This window comes from Sarcophilus harrisii, chromosome 1, assembly GCF_902635505.1.
Source record: "Sarcophilus harrisii chromosome 1, mSarHar1.11, whole genome shotgun sequence".
Taxonomy (NCBI): domain Eukaryota; kingdom Metazoa; phylum Chordata; class Mammalia; order Dasyuromorphia; family Dasyuridae; genus Sarcophilus; species Sarcophilus harrisii.
In genome coordinates, this window is record NC_045426.1 from 476691265 (window position 1) to 476711451 (window position 20187).

General features: G+C 37.7%; 1 protein-coding gene across 2 annotated transcripts in view; it reads right to left on the bottom strand.

The window, feature by feature from the left end:
- Positions 1 to 20187, bottom strand: part of MAPRE2 (microtubule associated protein RP/EB family member 2) — a 193795-nt gene that overhangs the window by 5089 nt on the left and 168519 nt on the right. For both annotated transcript variants that reach the window (XM_012541338.3, XM_003759796.4), the window contains 2 exons: positions 16762 to 16904; positions 9030 to 9188 (listed from right to left, as the gene is read on the bottom strand). In XM_012541338.3, coding sequence (XP_012396792.1) covers positions 9030 to 9188; positions 16762 to 16904 — 302 coding nt within the window. The remainder of the gene's footprint in view (positions 1 to 9029; positions 9189 to 16761; positions 16905 to 20187) is intronic.

Consider the following 20187-nt stretch of genomic DNA (forward strand, 5'->3'; position numbering starts at 1 on the left):
ATAATGAAATAATCCTCATTATATATACAGTAGAGACTTAAGTTTAAGAATAATGTGAATCAGTTCTTACTATAGCTAACTCTGATTTTATATATCTATGAATATATGTAGTATGTACATATATACATAGATATTTAAAAATATACATACACATACATATATATATACATAAATTATATATATATACACATAAATATATGAAAATAAATAAAACTACGAAACTCCTATATGGATTTAGGATGCCAGTCAATGGCCCACTCATGGCATATTCTGCTAATGGATTCTTCCAAACTCCTTTCTTTGGCAACCCTATTGCTCTCCAAATCAACTTCACATTTGTCACTCCTGGTGCCTATTTTATAACCTCTTCATTTTATCTATAACCTCTGCTCCGAAATAAACCTCCCTTTTGGCAAAGAAAAAAAAGTGAGCCAGTTCAGATATGGCTTGCTGATCAACAGCTGGCCCTAGAATAGGATGGTACCTAAATATCCTTTTATTTCTTTCATAAAGAGCAGTCCAAGACTCTTTTTACCAAGATCCTGAGGATACACAGGTGTACACAAAAGCTCTGGAGTCTGAGGACCTCTGTTCCAATACCAGTCTTGCCGTTTTCTGTGAGACCTTGACCAGCGCCCATCATGGGGACTATTTTCATAGATTAGAAGATCTTTAGGTTCATCCCATCACTAAGTCTGGGATCTTTGCTCCCACCACAACTTTACAGTCAGAGAGAGCAACATAACTTCTACAAGATGCACCATATAAAAGGGAGCAGAATGTGTCCAGTACAAAGAAAGGTCCGCAATGCTCAGGGATGCTGCAAGGAGAAATGCTCCCTTCCATAGGCAAGATTAAGGGTATCCAAATTGGGCCAGTCTATAGGCAACCATTTATTAAATACCTTCTCTGTGCCGGGCACCTAGAGGGCTCTGCCAACAATATTCTAATTGTTTTGAATTTTGAAATAAGGGAAGGATTTTAACAAATTGAGATGGTAGCAGACAAGGAATCCATTCCAGGCATAGGGGTGACAGTTTAAAGGTTTTAAAAAAATGGCAGTGGAATGGCAAGGAAGTTGGTTTAACTATAATTTAGAGCACATAATAGGAAACAGTATGAAATAAGACTGGAAAGGTAGGTTGTGGCCAGATTGTAAGGGTCATAAATATCAACATAAACAATTTTACTTTATTAGGCAGACAATGAGGAGCACTTGAGGTTTTTGAGCAGAAGAGGGACATTATAAGGCCTACTCGGAAGGCCTTGAAACAGGTTCTGTGTTTGAGCAAAAAAATAGTGGATTTCTTTTTAAGTAGGCAGCCAACTAATCTCTCCCCTAAGCACTCCCAGATACCTGTGCTTTCAGGGTTCTTTTGTGAACTTTTAAAAGGTTTTTTTGATCTGTTCTGTTTCTATCAGGCTACTTAAGAGTCACTTCTTTATGGCTTCCATTGTTCCTGCTCACAACAATCTCTCATCTTTTAATTTATTGCTTCTATTGCATTCTCACTTAAATAATAACCAAACTTTCTAGAACTGTATAAAAAATAATGGTAAAGTAGGTTGTTAGTGAAGATCTCTCTTCTGAAATGAGGAGATTAGTTTAGTACATTGGCTCAAAATGAAGCCCCCTTTAAAATGGTGAGGTTACTAGGTTAAGTTCCAGACAGGTGTTAATAGACTCCCTCCAAAAGTCTACATTGAAAAATGTTAATTAGTGACAATAAATTACATCAAAATTATTTCAGAAATTAGCTTAATATATTTAATAATTATTTCAAAAATGACATCAGAACACTATTTCCAGGAAACATCTAGCCTAAGTCCCCAAATCCTTATTTGTCCTATCTCAAAAAATGAAAATTAAGTGACATGATTATTGGGTTAACCGGAGAAGAATATATGGTTAATCCAAAATAGTATATGTCTTACTCTTATTGTCCTGGGGGAGGGGAATATTGCCTTAAGAATCTGTTCATACAAATACATTTATATAGATCTACATTTATATATCTTTATTACCCTTTCTTTCCCCAACCTGGAATGGTTAGACCCAATTTCTTCTCACTGAAGGGAATAAACTGGGAAGGAATAAATCATAGTTAATCCAAAATGTGGACAATCAAGACTGTTAATGGGAAAGCTCAGATCATACTTTTTTTTTCCTTAGTAGAAGGATTTGGGAATATATAAAAGATCTGTGATTTCATCAGCCTAAGAAACTTTCCAGTGTAGAAATTGTCTCTGCCAAGAAGCAAACATATATCACTTTGCAGACAAGACCAAGGGAATTGCCTGAAGCACCTCATGTTTAAGTGGCTTGATGAAGATCATATAGTTTTAAAATGTCTGAGGTAGAATTTGAATCTGAATCTTTCTGAGTCTAGTGCTCTATCCACTATACCTCTCAGTAGCTATAACTATTATTATATATATATATATATATATATATATATAACAAGCACACACAAAATTATACATGCATACACACATACACTGATCCCACAGACATACATGTACATAGTCCCATAAACTCAGATAATAATGTTAATTGTTTTAATGTGTATGTCAATTCCTCAGTAATAGTCAACTATATTTTAGTATATTGCATCATCTGAGTTACTCAATTATTTCATAATTGGCTTATATTTAAGTTATTTTAGTTTGTTTAATGGATAAGAGTAGAATATGGGCTAAGAGATTTAAATTCAGGTCTGGTGTTCCATACACTGGGCAATCTAGGCAATTTTGTCTGAAGGTTCTCTCACTTATGTTTTTATACACATCAAACTGATATGTCACAAGCTACTTAAGAGAAGAGCTGATGAGAAGGGAATTATTTTATGGAAAAGTTATGCAGCTGTGAGTATGACTTTACACAAGATTGCAGAATTCCTGTTCAAAGTGCAACACATATGTGATACAATACATCTGCTGCAAAAGTTGCTGTCCCCAGACAACTTTTATTAGAGGTTATTGGCACAAACAACAAATCCCCCCATACTACTAAAAGACTGTCAAGGCTTGATGTGGAGGCTCTGAGAGTCTGGAGGACAGCATCTATAATTCAGAGAAGGATGTGTTATAAAGCACAACTCTGAGATCTTAGCCCACACATTTCTATTTTATGATCACAGAAACATTTTCTCCTCTTCCCTTACAAAAGAATAAAGAAGTTAATAACCAGATAGAGCAGGGATGCAGGGAGAACCAAAACAGAATATAGGACACATGCAACAATAACATAGAACCTAATTGCAAATCAGACAGCCATCTGCCAAGGTTTTGAGAGAGATTCTGATAGCAGCTTTTTATTCTCAGGTATTGTCTGAAGGGGGAAAAAAATCATGTGGGAAATTCAGTTTCCTTAGCCATAGCATACATAAGCATGCATAAAGTGGGGCTCCTACTACTCCCTGAAGATGCATTCCATTGGCCCTCATCTGGAAGGGATGGGGGACAAGGGGCCCCAGGCTATGACAGGAGTCCTAGCTCTGTGCATACTGATGGGACAGAGGAAAAAACATGGGGTAGAAGAGCTATGAGAACAACTCCAGTCTGATATGGAAAGACAGGCATCACAGCTCAATTAAAATTCCACAAGGGAACAGTGGACAGATTAGTTAGTCTCCATAGGGGACTCAAATTCAGCATTAAATGAAAGGTACATAAGGATAATAAAAGAGATGCTCATTTGACCTGGAAATTTAGCATTTTGAATTGCAGCATGAAGATGCCAGATCATGCCCAATGTATTTGATGACTTCCCCCCCCCCCCAAATGAATAAGGATATCTATTTTTGGTAGAGAGAGAGGAAGCCTTCAGCATCTTGAAAAGTAATTGCATCTCAACTCTATGTATTCAAGACCCAACATTTGGATCTCCATATCTTCCAAAACTTGGTCATTCCAGGAAAGATATGGCAATAAGAACGAAAAAAAAATCCCTTCATTTCTTTTCGGATGAACCCCAGATCTATATAGTCAACCCTCATCTCTTGTATGAGCAGAAATACTCTCCCATCTTCCTGGGGCCTTTCCTTTAAGATTCAGCCCATGGACCATTTGATACATGAGGGTTTTTCTTGTCTCCTCCCCCACACCACAGCTTTCCTCTCCAGCCCTATCTAGTATTTGCTTTGAATGTGCTTTGTAGGCTTATTTTTATACTTGTCTCCCCCATTGGAGACAATGGCTTGTTGATTAACTGATTGAATCCAGATACTCTTAATGTTAACAAAACTTAGGCTGTCTTATCTCCATCCTTCTAATATTTTCCAATAATTCTCTTTAGCTGAGCAGTACACACCAGAACTGGCCTTAAATTCTTCAGTTAATGAGTCATCACCTTTATTATCTCAAGGACATTCTGGGAAAAGGATAGGCAATTGTTTTCTCTCAATAGCATTGCACTAGGAGGAATGAGTCCTTTCTGGCTTGACATACACAGAGGCAACATATTCTATTGGAATGAATATCTGTACTTGAATCCAGACTCTGCTAATTATGGGCTTACTGAGTGACTCTGGGCAAGTAACTTCAATTATCTCATTTGTAAAATGGAAAGGATATTTGTAGTGACTATTTCAAGGCACGGTTATGAGGAAAGCACTTAGAAAATCTTAAAATAATAATAAATATGATCTATATAAATTATTATACACAGAACTATCATCAATACTTAAAAAATACTGTTGCTTTTTTCTAAGTTAGTTGGGCACACCTATGTGCCATTGATGACTGAAAATAGATTGCTTTTAACTACTACAAAACTGCCTCTGCTGGACAAAACAACTTTAGGGATTAAGTATCATTGGCTTAAAACACAATTTAAAATCTATAGAATTGGCACAGAAATCTGAAGTCACCAATAATATGGAAAAAGAAAAATATTTCAGGTATTAAGTATGTCCTCAACCAGTCAACAACATTTTATTAAACATGCACAGAATTCCTGGTACCTTTATGGAGGTTTCCAACAAAATGGGAGGTTTGGAGTAGAGTAAGAAATAAGGAAGAAATGAGGAGGAAGAAAAAAAAAAGAGGACAGATTGGATGTTCTAACAACATATGTGAGAATGGTCCCTGATTTTGCTGATTTGTAACGCAGCAGTGCATTGAGTGTACTACGATCTGTGAGTTGATATGGTTAACAACTTTTCTCATCAAACTCCATCAATTCCACCAGGGCAGCCTTTTGTGATGGGGCGCTGAAACAAGCTAGGCTGGTCTTGTGTGATACACAAACAGGTTACTGTATGACCCATTCCAAGAGGCTTTCCAACCTGGGGAGATCTCCCTGACCCAAGGACTGTGCTTGGTTGACCAAACCTTCAAAAACCCAGAGTTACTTCCTTGCCATCATGAGGCATCAGTGAGATCTTAGTGAAAATACAAGATAAGCGGGACATACTTACTCTAAGCCTAGAAATTCTCCTAGCTTTCTAAAAGGGCTGTGGTTGGGAATCATACCATTTCCTTCATAATGCCCAAAGGTCAGCACAGAGGGACTTGTTCTATCTAAATAAGGACACTTGGCACATTCAGGATCAAAGTGTCTATGTTTTGTGGAAAACACAGTATAGTGCCTGATGAATCCCCTCTGGACTAAAATTGGGAGTAGTTCTGCTATATATATCCTGAAACTAAAAAGAAATCCAGCTGGCAATGGCATTTTAAGATATCCCATCTTTCTCTCCCACTTCATAAGGAAAGTAATCTCACATTCTCTTTTCTTTCTTTTCCAAATCCCTATTGCCTGGTTACTGTCACTAGCTAATTCTCACTCTTTTACATTTCAGAAAACCCTTAGATTACAGGTACAACGATAACATACTCTCCTCTTCTCTCTCCCACACCCCTTTCTCCCCCTAACTAGCAGTATTAAATCTAAACTTGAAAGCATCAGGGGTTGTAGAAAAGGTGAATTTAGCAAAAACAACAACAACAACAACAACAATTCAGCAACCAGAAAAAAAATAACAAATCTCTCTGTGGCTAGATGGGGATTGGAGGGGAGTGGGATGAAGCAGAGGGCTGAGTCAGAATTCATTTGGAAACTGTTCTTCCTAAGGGAGTAGCCCTCCAAATTAGTCAGTGAGTGGAAGCAACAAGAAACAAATTTATTCAAGATTTGCTGTAAATGGTTTGCAATTTTGTAGAACCTGGAGTATTATTAATATTTCAGAGTCCGATTCTTTTTGTACAGCAAAATAACGGTTTGGTCATGTATACTTATTGTGTATCTATTTTATATTTTAATATATTTAACATCTACTGGTCATCCTGCCATCTGGGGGAGGGGGTGGGGGGTAAGAGGTGAAAAATTGGAACAAGAGGTTTGGCAATTGTTAATGCTGTAAAGTTACCCATGCATATAACCTGTAAATAAAAAGGCTATTAAATTAAAAAAAAAAAAAAGAACCTAGAGTATTCAAAATTTGGACGGAAGATAAGGGGTCATCTGTCTAGTCCAGCCACATCATTTTAAAGATGAGGAAACAAAGCATAAGAATTGGAGGGATTTGCTCAGAGGTAGGCGGCTCTGCTACAGTCAAATGGCAGCACAGGGTCTCATACAGACCCAGCTATTTGCATTCAAAATCTCATTTGTTCCATTATACTACCCTCTTTTTTTGGGGGGTGAGAGAGGGGACAAATTAAGGAAATCTGAATGTCTGCTTCCAGACTATGTGAGAGAGGGGCCTATTCAACCTATAATCCCAAGCAGGTCCTGTCTGGCTCCACCCATGAGTGGGACTGTCCCAGGGGTGTTTGTCATCTCCCTATTATGTGCCCTTTCCTGTACACAGTATCCCCCTGTACCTCACCCATGTTCCATTCTTCTATCCCTTCCCATTTGATCAAAACCTGAAGTTAGGAAAACATCTGATAAACCTATTATTAAGGACCTATGTATTAAGGAACGATTGCTAAGGATTATATCATTTACTCTCTCAGGCATATCTACACTTTTAAGTAGAGAGGACATTGATAAACTGCAGGAATAAATCTGAGACATTAAGTGAGCAAGGGCAGTATTTTTGGGGGTTCAGGAGGGCCTTTCAGTCACTATTCAGAAAACCTACTTCTACATAAGCCTGGCTATAGCAAAAAAAATCTGGATTTTTATTGATCCAGTAATCTAATGGATAGGACATCTAGTTTGCTGGGGCTCTATTTTTCAGTGCTGGTTGGTAGCAAATTGGACTTTTCCCAAAAGAGTCCATAAATGTGAAGCATTCCTTAGGACAAGATTTAGAGCCAAGCTGTATGGCAGGTACTGGCAGCATTCTGGATGCTGGAAGCACTGAGCTTTCTCCTGGTACTACCGGGAGACTAGATTGATGTGTGCTACTCTTAGCCCATTAGCAAGGATAAATAAGAATTGAATGTGGGATGACTGATTATTCAAAAGCTCCCAATACCCTGAAGGTTTAGTCACAGATATCTTAGTGAGGATCATAAAATCAGAAATGTAGAATCAAAATGGACATTGGTCTAGCTAGTCTAAAATCCTCATTTTACAGATTGAGGAACCAAGGCCTAGACTAGTTAAGTGATTTGTCCAAAGTTACAAATTAATAACTGTCTAATGTGGGGGCTGAAGCAAAATCTTGACTCCCAAGGGCTACACATCCACTATATGATGCTGCCTCATTTCTAGGAGTACAAAGGCATTAGGGGTGACTGTAGAAATAAAATTCACTCACTTTTTTATGGTAGTCGAGAAGAATCTTTAAAACTAGCCCAATGTCTACCAGAGCAGTCATTTTTTGTCAAGAAGCATGAAAGTTCAATGGGATTCCCACATCACATGGACTAATAATCAAGTATTGAAGATTTAATAGGAGAGAAAAAAAAAAGGGGAACTAAAAAAGTGGTTCAGTTGTAGTTGGGGGACTTTATCCAAAGAGTTTTCTTTGCATGTGAAAAGATTTACATATTGAAATTGAGATTTCAAGTCATGAATGGAGTCAACATTTGCCTGTTTTCAACTGGATAGGACACTAAAATATAAAATAGGTGGCTAGTTATATTCTATTAAAATACCAACAGACATAGCAACCAACCACAGTGCCCTCAGAGCATGTGCATGCTTCTCGGTCAGGCAGAAACCAAAGCTAACACAGACGGCATGCCCACAATCAACCTCAACATGGTCTCAAAAGCTGTTCTGAAACCACAACATGTTAGCTATCTGTGCTCTCCTTCCATACTGAAAAATGAACATCAAATTCCAATTCTCTGTAAGGTGCCTGTGGGCCCCTGCTCGGTGCCAGGACACAGGCCTGGGGCCCGGCACTTACGGAATCACCATGACTTGTTCTTCTCTCCTGCTGACCCTCCTCTTGTCTTCACTTTCCCCTGTGTCTCAGGAAGGGCAAGTTTGGGCTCTTAATCTGTTCGTTTCCAGCTCCCCACATCTGCTTTTCATTGTCATGGCTGAGCTACATTACGGGGTCTCCCACCAGCGGCAGAAGTAGTCCTGAGCAGCTATGATGGTGGCTGGGCGTCCCCCCAAAGGGGCCTTCTCTAGGCATTTTCCAAACCACAGGAGACAATGCTGTTCTTATTTGGCAGCAAGTAACCAAGACAGGCAGCCGAGAAAGGAGCAGATACTGAGGCAGGTGGGGAGGAGGAGGTGAGAAAGAAAATGATTGGAAGAGCATGATGGGGAGACAATGGGAGGCTTTTTTAAACTTGTGCTCCCATTTAGTTTGAGCCTTGTATTCTTTCCTTAAGAAGTAGGCAGCCTTATACAGACAGTATAAAATCAACTTCTTCCTACTCAGTGTTGAAACTTGGAGCATACCTGCATGGATTCACCTTCTTAGATCAAGCCCCCCTACCCTTATACCCCATCTCCTTTCCATGCATATATGCTATTTCAAAAACTTTTGATGATAAAGATGATGATTTAAAATTTTCAGCCTCATGATGAGAAGATATTCTTTTAAGTCAATTAAATCTTTGGTACTTTCATTTAAAGAAGAAAAGTGAGCCAGAGTTTCCCCCAAACTTACATGTTCTTCTGAAGCATAAAGGACTTCCATTAGTCTCTGCACGAGATCATCATTTTCCTGCCCGTGTTCTTGGCAGAGCAGCTCAATCTCTCTTAACTTTCCAAAGTAGAAATCTCTTTCCTTCTCCACACCTTCAAGTGCAAGTTTTAACGAATGTACCTGGGTGGGGGAAAGGGAACCCAGAAATATAACATAAGAAATAAAGTACCATACTATACACATGCAAAGAGACACAAAGCCATGCAAAGACACAACAATAAGTGAAGGAGTGGCCAAGCTATGTAATAAGGGAGAAACAAAAGGGTTCTTGTTTGGGCCCAAGTCCCTGCCAAGATGCCCAATTTCAATAGTTTACTACCCATGCCCTTCAATCAATGGGTTGTTTATTAACCAGTATGAGAATGGCCTTTCCTAGACAACAAAACTCTATTAGGGAGGGGAGTAATTTCCCTGGCCAGGGTACAACACTTTCTCCAAATCTGTTCAAATCTCCAAATCAGTCTTAGACTGAAACAGCAGCCTCAGTAAGTTTGTCCTGGGAGAATGAGAAGGGGAAGTGGGGCAGCATGGACTACTGTGTCTGCCTCAGATTTATTGTGGAAACCCTTTAGGCAACACTGATTGATTATACAATCGTCCTGTTCTCCCCCAAATGTCACCACAACTTTAAGCATAGATGGGTATTATCAAAAGAAGGAGAAAATTGGTCAGAATTGGGGATTGTTTATTTTGAAGGCTACTAAACATGAAAGGAGAGAAACAGCAGAGTTCCAAGTCTTCATTTATCCCATGGGAACCACACACAAACATACACATAGACCCTTCAAAGTCCATTGGCTAAGGCACAGCCACAGTCAATTCAGTGTGATGTACTTTGGAGCTTCTGATAGTTAGGATGGATGCGAGATTAAATATGGGGACAAATTAGAAAAAGGAAGGTTGGCAGGATAGAGTGTCTCTTCCCCCATATATGCCCCTAACTTTATTCAGGGACCTAGTTGCTGTACCACCAAAAGCCATCTCACATACAACCATCTGAACCGTAGCCTGCCAATACTTTCAGATGCTTAACCCTCACACCAGTGACTAGTCACACACATTATGTTCATTCTTGAGGACCATGTATCAGGAAAGAAATCAAGAAACTGTAATGAATCCAGAGGAAGAAGACCAGGATGGCAAGAATACTAGAAACCATTAAGCTTAATATGAGGATACCTTGAAAGGGAAGAGGGGATTAAGCATTTTATTAAGTGTCCACTATGTGCCAGGCAGCACTTTACAAATATTATCCCATTGGGTCCTTATAATCCTGAGATTATTAAATCAAGAGGAACTAGGGCTTGACAGGGGGGTAAAAACAAAAAACAAAAATCTGACTTTTTAGAGAGTTATCCCAAAGTGGAATGAGCCACTTTCAGGAAGTGAAGATTCCCCATCGCTAAAAGAAGTGGAGGCTAGACAGGTACTCCCTTAGAACGCTGGGGCAGGGATGTCAGATGCAGTGAACGACCTGACCTCCGAGCTCCCTGCCCATCCTGACCTTACTGGAGTTCTAATGGCCGTTGCCCCTGTTTTCAAATCTGGCTGTAGCTTTTTCAGCAGAAGCACAATGATCCAGACCCCTCCTCCACTTGTCCCACACAAAGCAAGGATCTCGTAGTCCAGGACTACAAGTAGCACTACAAAGAACATTAGAGAAAGCAGCCGATTGCCAGGTGCAGCTGAGAATCGTTTTGTCTCTGAGGGCTGGGGTTTGTGGATTACAGAACAATGCTGTCTTACTTCCAGAAATTAGAGAGCTTCATTCTGGCTAAGACTTCAACTGTTATAAATAATTCCTGGATTGAACACTCAGAATCATCAAAGGAAAATACCAACGATCATCCCAATGGTCCAGAAGGTCCAGGTGCAGGGAGCTGGCTGAAGACTTGCCCATCCCCTATCCTGATCCACTCTAGTTGCCCAAAACTCAGTAGGTTCCTCTAAGGCCCCAACAGGAAAGAGAAGGCCTTCTCCTTTTCTATCTCATCTCCTATTCCCCAGCTCCTAGCAGCTGTTGTTCTAAGCACACGATAGCCTTATTTCCCCCCTTTCCACCCTCAATCCTGCTAAAGACCTGATACTCTCTGAAGCATCACCGACTCTTAACACTTCCAGGAAGATTGCGGACCACCTGCCCTCCTCCTTCTGGGCTTTTTGTCTTTTTGGGTATTCTTCTCTGACCTCTTTTTACAGCCTGGTCTTTGTTATCTACTCTGTTGCTCTATTGGGCTCCAACGGGGCCATTCCATCTACTTTAGAGCAAAAGCCTCCTATGTGTGTTATCTCTCCTAATTAGAAAATGAACTCCGGCAGATCAGGGTCTGACTTATTCTGTATCTCTACCCCCAGTGTTTTAGCACAGTACTTTCATATCTAGAAGGAAATCAATAAACATTTTCCCCCATTCAACTAATTTGATTATATGAAAGGCAAAGGAGCTGGAAATTTCACATGAACATACTGAAGGCCTTAGACTTCTAGGCTCATATTTGTTTTCAAGGCTACATTAAACCAAGTACCCCTTTCCCTTATATTTGAAGGTAAACATTTTTAATTCTACAATATAATGTGAATAATGGATTCAATGTCAAGACTAGAATCCCCTTTTCTATCTCCCATATATAGTATTCTTTCCACTACATAATTCATATATACATTTCTCTTAAAAACCACCCTGTAAGTTGGGCAATCCAAGTATCATCTTCTTTACATTGCAAATGAGTAAACTGAGACACAGAGAGTGATGACTTTCTGTGATTCACACAGCTGGCCAGAGTATGTTATTGAAACCTGCGTCTTTCCTAATTTCAAGTCTGTCATCTTTTCTACTGTATCATATTGGAGATTCAAGATATCAATAGAATTTCAAGTCAGATTTTGAATAAAGAAAACCAAACTTGCCAGAGAGATTGATTTGGTCAAATGATAGGAAATTATGCAAGTGAGTCTTCCAGAACTACACAGTTCTCAACTGGGCATACTAATTGGCTGGCATTTACATAATACTCTAAAGTTTGCAAAGAGATTCTTTCATTTGATTTTTACAAAAATCCTGGGAGGTAGTTTTTATTATTCCCATCTACATTTTACAGATGAAGGCAACAGATTAAGTGACTTGCTCAGCTAGTAAATGTCTTTCTGAGATTGGATTTAAACTGGAATTCCTGATTCCAGGTCTAGTGTTCTATCAACTGTGTCACTGAAGTATTTCATATTCAACTTAGATTTATTCTTTTTCCATGAGAATGACCTTGGAGCTGCCACTGAATTCTCTGCCATCTAACTCCAACGCTGAGATGAAAATTGATATTCTACCTGTGACCATAAGAGATTTTGCCTCCCTAGGGTATTATGCTATTTCAGAAAAATGCCAAATAGCTTCTCTTTGCTGAAAGGTGTGAGGTCTCTCTTTTTGAAACAGTGAGGGAAAGTTCAAGCTGGCTTTTAACTTCCTCATTTAATACCATTCCTTGGCCACTTATAAAGTCAAAATTGACAGCTCCAAATCAAGCAAAATGAAACTCTGCTTTGTTCCTGATTTTCATTGCTGAAAAGAATAACTTGACTGACTAGGCTACTGCATATCTTTCTCTCCTTTCTTCCCATTTAGGTATTAGGAGACTAAATCACAGTAATGTAAGGCATGCTACTATCCTACTTATAGGACTTTAGTTTAACAGGCAGGGAATATCTGTCTGACACATTCAATCCAGAGGAACTAAGATTTTTTTGTTTTTCTATGGTGTTTTGGTTTGCACAAGGAACAAATAGTTGAAATATTTGCCGAAATACGCATCTGAAATTGAGGCTTAGTGCTCCACATTCTTTAGGTAACAAATATTCGTCTATAAAAATGACTCAGTAAAAGTCAACAGTAGCTCAGTCAAAATCTTACCACAATTGTCGTGCTTTAATTCAGTCAAAAAAATCCATAAACAAAATTAATATTCTATCTTCACCATTACTTCACAGTATCAACGCCAATAATCTCTCCATTATTTAAGTTATCTCATTAAGAGAAGCAAGTGATTTTTCTCCAAGAAAATAGCTTTTCAGAAAAATATAACCAGAGGGAGGATTTATTGCTCCCCCCCAATTCCCTCTTTACTTCTCTGAACATCAAAGTTGTCCACAAGCCCTAAAACTCCTATAAAGCTCAGCTTATAACTCTTATTTTAAGCAACCATCCTAGACTTAATTCCTCCCAGTGAGGTTGCCTTTTGATTTTCTTTGATACTTGCAAGTACTGTCAGCATGCATCTTTAACCTATGGCTTAGAACCATGAAGTCTGGGAATATGTGAACCAGGCTTAATGTTGAGAGAAGTTACTCTAAATTATAGCTCTTCAGCGTTTGATGGTCCCACCCAACCCCCCCCCCCCCCGAAATGGTAAATGCAGGTAACTAGTTTTGAGAAAAGTCTTAAGGCAATAATGCACATCAAGTATAGGATGATCTTGATTTTTCCCCCCACAATTATAAGACTCATAAAAATTCATGAAGTAGCCCACCAACAAAAGAAAAAAATTCCCCTTATTCTCTGGTAAACCCTATCTGCTTCCTAGTACTATACAGTAATACCAATTTAAAGCACCACCCTAAGGTCTTGGATTCCCCTAAGAAGGGAAATCAGCCTGGGGTTGCAGAAGAGGCAATCCTCCACTGTCCCACTGAGTATTACTTTTACCCTCAGGATTTCATACACATATCCTCCTATAGAGTATTAGCCTGAAGTCTTAGGCTTCCCATGGAAGCAAAATGTCTGGAGTTGTTGAGAGACAATCCCTTTCTCATCCATATAATTCACAATAATAACAGAGAGCAAAATCTAAATCTTTTGCTCCTCCATATCATGGCTTTAGTTACTATCTGCTCTCTTCTTTCAGCTCCACGAGATTTGTGTAAAATCCTCTTTTTTTCCGCAAGAAGCTAATAAATACTGCCAAGGAATTCCCATTTCTTATTCTAGAAGAACTCCTTGAACTCTTAAATATGGGTTTGCCAGAGGGGCATTATCTTGTACAAGACAAAATTCAGGTATCTTGCTCCCTTAAAATATAACCTGAGTTTCTTATTGTTTCTTTTAGTTTTGCAGACCATATGAAAAATCCTATTTTCTATCTTTGAGGGTGACACTGTCCAGGAATTGCCTTTGTCTCTAAAAGTCTCAATCTGAGGCTTATTCCAAGCTTGAAAGGTATGTATATCTTTCAGTAAACCTAAAAGAATATAGTTCAGTATGTAGTATACCAAGGTAATTCAAATATTATTTTTTATTCCCATTTTGCAATTGAGAAAGCTGATGATTAAATTATTTGTCTGAGGTTATGTGGCTAATAAAGTGGAAGAGCTGTGACTTGGACCTAAGTTCTTGATTCCAAATCCACGACCTTCCATCATACTACAACGTACATATGACTTTTATTCCCAGTCAGAACATAAGCCATGCCATTGTATTCTGTTGTATCCCTAATAATATTCAGGTTTATATAGAGGTACTTGATCAATGCTATGTGATCAAAGAACAATGCAAAATATGTGAAATTTATTTTACAATATGATATCAACATGGTAATTCACTCAATGTGTTATTCTGAGAAATTCAGTTTGCCTTTCTTGAATTTTAGTTTTCCCAACTATTAAAAGTAAATTGTAATTAATTCCCTTCAACTTCATAGGGATAATGTGAGGAAATATGACAAAAGATATGAAAGCACTGAGTTCTGAGAGAGGTATCTGCAAGATAGCTGTTTCCTAAGCAGGGCTACCAGCCTTTCACTGATATCTTTCTCCCAAAATGGAAAGCAAAAATTCTATTTTGTTTCTTATGATATTGTCAGCTAGTCTTAGTCCATTCTGAACCTTGGTGCTTCCAACATCCTGGCAAGACCATGCAATGCTTTTAATAGCCATTGTGAGTTACCTGACTTTTATTCCATTTTCTGTATGTCTTTTAGAAATCTAAGTTTGTTGACAATTCCAATTGTGCTCTGATTTCATTAAATAACACTTTCTTTCTGGGAAGAACTACAAGTACATATTATTTAAAGGGCAATAAAAAGAGACATATGATATCTTTCAAGGGCATTTAGCACATTGCTAATAATGCTTTTGTACATGAAAAGCAGACATTGTTGAGAACAGGTGTGGTCAAAAGCTCAATCAATCATGTAGCAAAAACAAGAAGCAGTAGATGACTGACCCAAGGGTTAACCTCAGGTGCTCAAAGATCAAAGTCCTTAATGGGGGATTGATGGAAAGACAAAGACAAGAACTACAGAGGATAAGAAGGCATGGAAGAGTTGTGATCGGCACTTGTGAAAGACTTGGCTACTCTGATTAATACAATGATCTAAGACAACTTCAAAGGATTCATGATAAAACAAATGCCATCCAACTCCAGAGAGAGAACTGATCAACTCTGAATAAAATCTACTCACTTGCTTTATTTTTCTTGCTTTTTTGAAATATGGCTAATATGCTTATGTGATTTCACATGTATAACTGATATTTTGCTCATCTCAATGGGTCGGGGAAAAAGGGTAGGAGGGAGAAAATTTGAAACTCAAAATTTTAAAAGAACACTTAAAAACAAATAAATAATGACTTTATAACACCTCACACACACACACACATACACATTTTAAAATATTTTGGATTGTGATCTGCCCTGGTTGGACGAATGCCTAAGTGATAAAGTGGGCATTCACCAAAGCCCTAATAGCATTACTGCAAGGACTAGATTTGGGGGCTCCACACATATGGTCCAAGTCTCATTATAGTTACACCAATTATTTTTTGAGAAAAACTTATGGGAATCTCTTCTCAGGAATAAAACCAATAGTGTGTTGGAGTCAACTACTACTGGCCTTGAGAACTGTATAACAAATTATAATATAACATAATATAATACAATATAATATATAATACTAATATATAATAACTAAATATTTAGTGTGAGTTTAGTGAGAATTTTACAGAAATTGGCAAACACTACAAATCACTATTTGATTTATTATTTTGTTGATTGTCTAGACTTAAGAAAGTGATGAAGAAAATGTTGACAATGAAGATAAAAGGGTGTTGTGTGTATATTTGTTTTTTCAGAGAGCAAATGGTTTAAAATATTTATACCAGAGCTCACTCCTCAGTGAAAATTAGAATCTTTAAAGATTTTGAACTTTTTACTATTCCTAATCTAAAGCACTGTCTTCACTGACCATTCTAGGCCAACAATTACTCTTTTACTCTAATCAGAATTTCAAAGACTCTCTCATCCTTTGCCAAATAATTGCTTCCTCTCAAAATGTTTTTTCATGTAGAGCATAGGACTGTCTCCAACACACACACACGCCTACACTTTTTATATAAAGGTAAAAACTAGGAAGCAGAGTCAGTGACTTCAAACAAGTCAAATACTTGTTCTTTCCTCCTGAGTCAAAATCTATGTCAATTATTTGTATGATCTTGCTAATAGTTAATCAAAGAGCCCTCAGTATTAGCTAATGACTTCTGGAATAGCAAGTATAAAAATCACTGAATTCTCAATATATCAGGCTGCAGATTCAATAATTATCATGACTGGACCTAGTGGTACCATTTCCTTTATTTAAGAACACACACACACAAAATCACCAAAGAGCACCTATGAAGCCCACCCCGAACACAGTGGCAGATCACACCTTACCTGTTCATTGAGCTGTATGACCTGGGTTTCTAAGTCTTTCTCAGACTTGGATGCTGAGCCGCTGCTAGAAGGAGTCCTTTTTGCTGACGAGGGACGAGAAGGGGTGGATCCTGGTTTAGAAGCCGGACTTGATTTAGCAGCACCTGGAAACGAGAGAGCAAACTATAAGTAAAAGAAGCCATGGAGAATATTGTCAGAGCAGGAAAAGACCCCTTACAGATTATCTTGTCCAACTCCTTCATGTTACAAGTGAGGAAACTGAGGCTCCCAGAAAAATGAAATTAAATAGCTTAGCACAGATGCAACTTAAACCAAGGTGTCTGATTCCTTTCAGCTACCACAAAATCAGACTTCTGCTATGACTTGTTTAAATGATGAAAGAATTACATTAAGAGAGAATCCAAAGACACTTCCAGCAACTTTCTTTTGCCCGTTTCAGAAATAAGTTTGGTATTAAAGTATTCTGTTACTAAATAACTGTGTGTTTTGACAGGCTGTTTGACTGTTCTTCCTATGTCCTGGGTCCCTGTAATATAATATTCACTTTTGACTTGAGTGAGATAATAATAGATTTACAAGGACCAATTGGGTTCTTGGGAAGAAAGGTAAATCCCAGATTTTGTAGTTATAGTGATATATGAGCTCTTCAATTAATCTGATTACAATATAGCTAGAAAGCAGCTTGTCAAAAATAAAAGAAATTAAAAAAATAAAATGATCAGTGCCAAAACTTAAAAAAGTGAAATGATTCACTTGAGAATACAGACTAAATAAACCTTTCAAAAGGATGCTCAAGCAGAGTGTTGTAAAGGAGAGAGTGCTAGATAGCTTTGTATTGGAAAGATGGGTTCAAACCTTGTCACTGGAAAACTTAGTTGCTGCATGAACATGGTCAAGTTCACTTTTTGATCCCCTGTTCCCTTATCTGTAAAATGGGGATTGTAATACCTGTAGTACTTTCTTGATAGGGCTCTCACATAGAATAAAAGATATAATAATGTCTGTGAAAAGCTTTGCAAACTTTAAAAAGATATATGTGAGTTATTATTATGGATTTCAATGGAAAGCTTGCACAATTCTATTAGAAATTCTAGCATATAGGATAGAAAATCCAATTTAGTTTAAAGATATTTATCAATGAGTCAGTCAACAAACATTTATTAAATGGTTATTGTGTGCCAAGAAAAAGACAAAAATATAGTTCCTGTCTTTAAGGAGTTCATATTTTTATAGAGAAGATAATATGTAAGAAACCACATATATACAAACACATGCAAAATAAAGAAAGTAAATAAAAATTAATCCAGAATGAAGGCATTGAAAGTGTGTGAAGAAAGGAAAAAGGATAACTGGAAAGGGTCACCTGTGCAAAAGAAAATGATCATTTTCTAGTAGAAATAATATTAGAATTGATAGGTTTTCAGGTCAACCTGCAAATGGCTACTTAACCTGCAATGTACTGGACCCGTCAGTATGAATAATGTAATAGAACCTAAACATTGTCTATAATAGAAAAATGCATTTGAGATTCCAGTGTGGTATTCTAGGAACAGCTCTCCAGTTACTATAATCCCTGTATGAAGAATAGGGGACCCCCTTCCTTTCAAACCACTAGAGGTAGCCAAGCTAGTTAATTATAGGGTCTTGATGGATGAGAATTCTAACTGTAGTGGTTAGGATTAGGAGGAATAAGGAGCTGACCTCAAATCAACTCCAGTGGCAAGAGGGAGTGGGAAGGAGTAGAAGAAATGGCAGAATAGGATCTATTTTGTTCAAGAGCATCGGGGATAAAGGACAGGACCTCTGGACAAAAGAGATGGGGGGGCAGGGTGTATGCTAGAAGCATCAGTTCTTTCAGGAAGATGCTTCTGTTCAAAACGGAAAGTAACAGTCTTAGTTGAAGTGAAAGGGCAAGAGAGAGTCTTAGGGTCTGCAGTAGGAAAGCAGTTATGTCTTATAGTTATTTTTAGATACAGGACATTCACCTGCCTGAAATTTGTAAATTGAGTACTGCTTATGAAAAAATAAGCATATTTTCGTCTGTTGCTAAATAAGAGAATACTTATCTTTTTTGTCTCCTTATTAAAAGTTAGCTCTATTCACAAATATTTATATGTCAACAAGGATATTTTGTCCCAATGAAGTTACAAACCTCCCCCCTCCCAAACTATATAAATTATGGTCTATGAATTTAGGGGAATTCTATTGTGGTATAAGAACTTAACAAAGATATGATAGTTTCAGAGTAACCTGGGAAGATTGCTATGGACTGATACAGAACCAGCAGAATAACTTATACTATAACAACCACATTGCAAAAATGACTAAGATTTTTGAAAGACTTATGAACTCTGATCAATGCAATGATTAAACATAACTGTAGAAGATCAATAATGAAGAATGCTATCTACTAAAAAAGAAGCAGGGAAGGAAAAGGGGCTTAGATACAGCTAATACAGAAAACAAGAAATGTGATGTGAGAAAGACAATGATAGAGTAATTCATAGGGAACAAGGATTGCAAAGAAGGCAAGAATGACTTTGTAGTCTCACGTGTCTATAGATAAATCTGAGAAAAATACATAATAATAAAAATAAGAATGATTCACACTAATAAAATACTTTGAGATTTTCAAAACATTTTCCTCATGATAATCCTATGGGGTGGGAAATATAAGTATTATAACCCCCACTTGACCGATTAGAAAGCTGAGGAGCTGATAGGATAAGTAAGTGGCCCACAATCATGAAGCTAAATATCTGAAGTAGCCTTCAAAGCTAGGTTTCCTAACTCCATGTCCAGCATCTTATCCATCCTACCACTCCGTCTAATGCCAGAATTTTGTAATTAAGAACCTCCTATTCCTTTTAAGATAAATTCCTTTTTATATTCTTAACCCATCCAATTTTTGACCTCTGAAATCTTTCAAGCTCTAAGATGTATGCATTAGGCTGTGTCTGGCTTTTCCAAAGATGGGAGAGGCAGGAACTCAAGACCTGAGACTCTAAGAGGGAGGCACCCAACAAAATTCTAGTAATATGTTTGCAAATGATTCTAATGAAAGAAAAAAAAATCAAAGCCCCAAATGGCTTTTTAATGGAACTCATTAGCAATTTGGCTTTGAAAAGGATTTGGACAAGAGAAGGAAGTAAGGGAACATGAATACACTAGAATGGCAAAGTCCTGGAAAAATACCATTGGGAAAGCCAAGGTTCAGGTTTATAATAAATGTTAAAGAATCTAAAAATACTTTTTTTTAAAGGAAAAAAAACCTGTTTTTATAGGAAGCTCAAATAAAGGATAATATAGCTGTTATGCATGGGGAAGAGAAAGCAGAACTAATTAACATTGATCCTTTCCTAATTTTATATTTCTTATTAACTATTTTTCCAGGCTACCTTCCTATCTTCCCTATTTCTGGCCAAG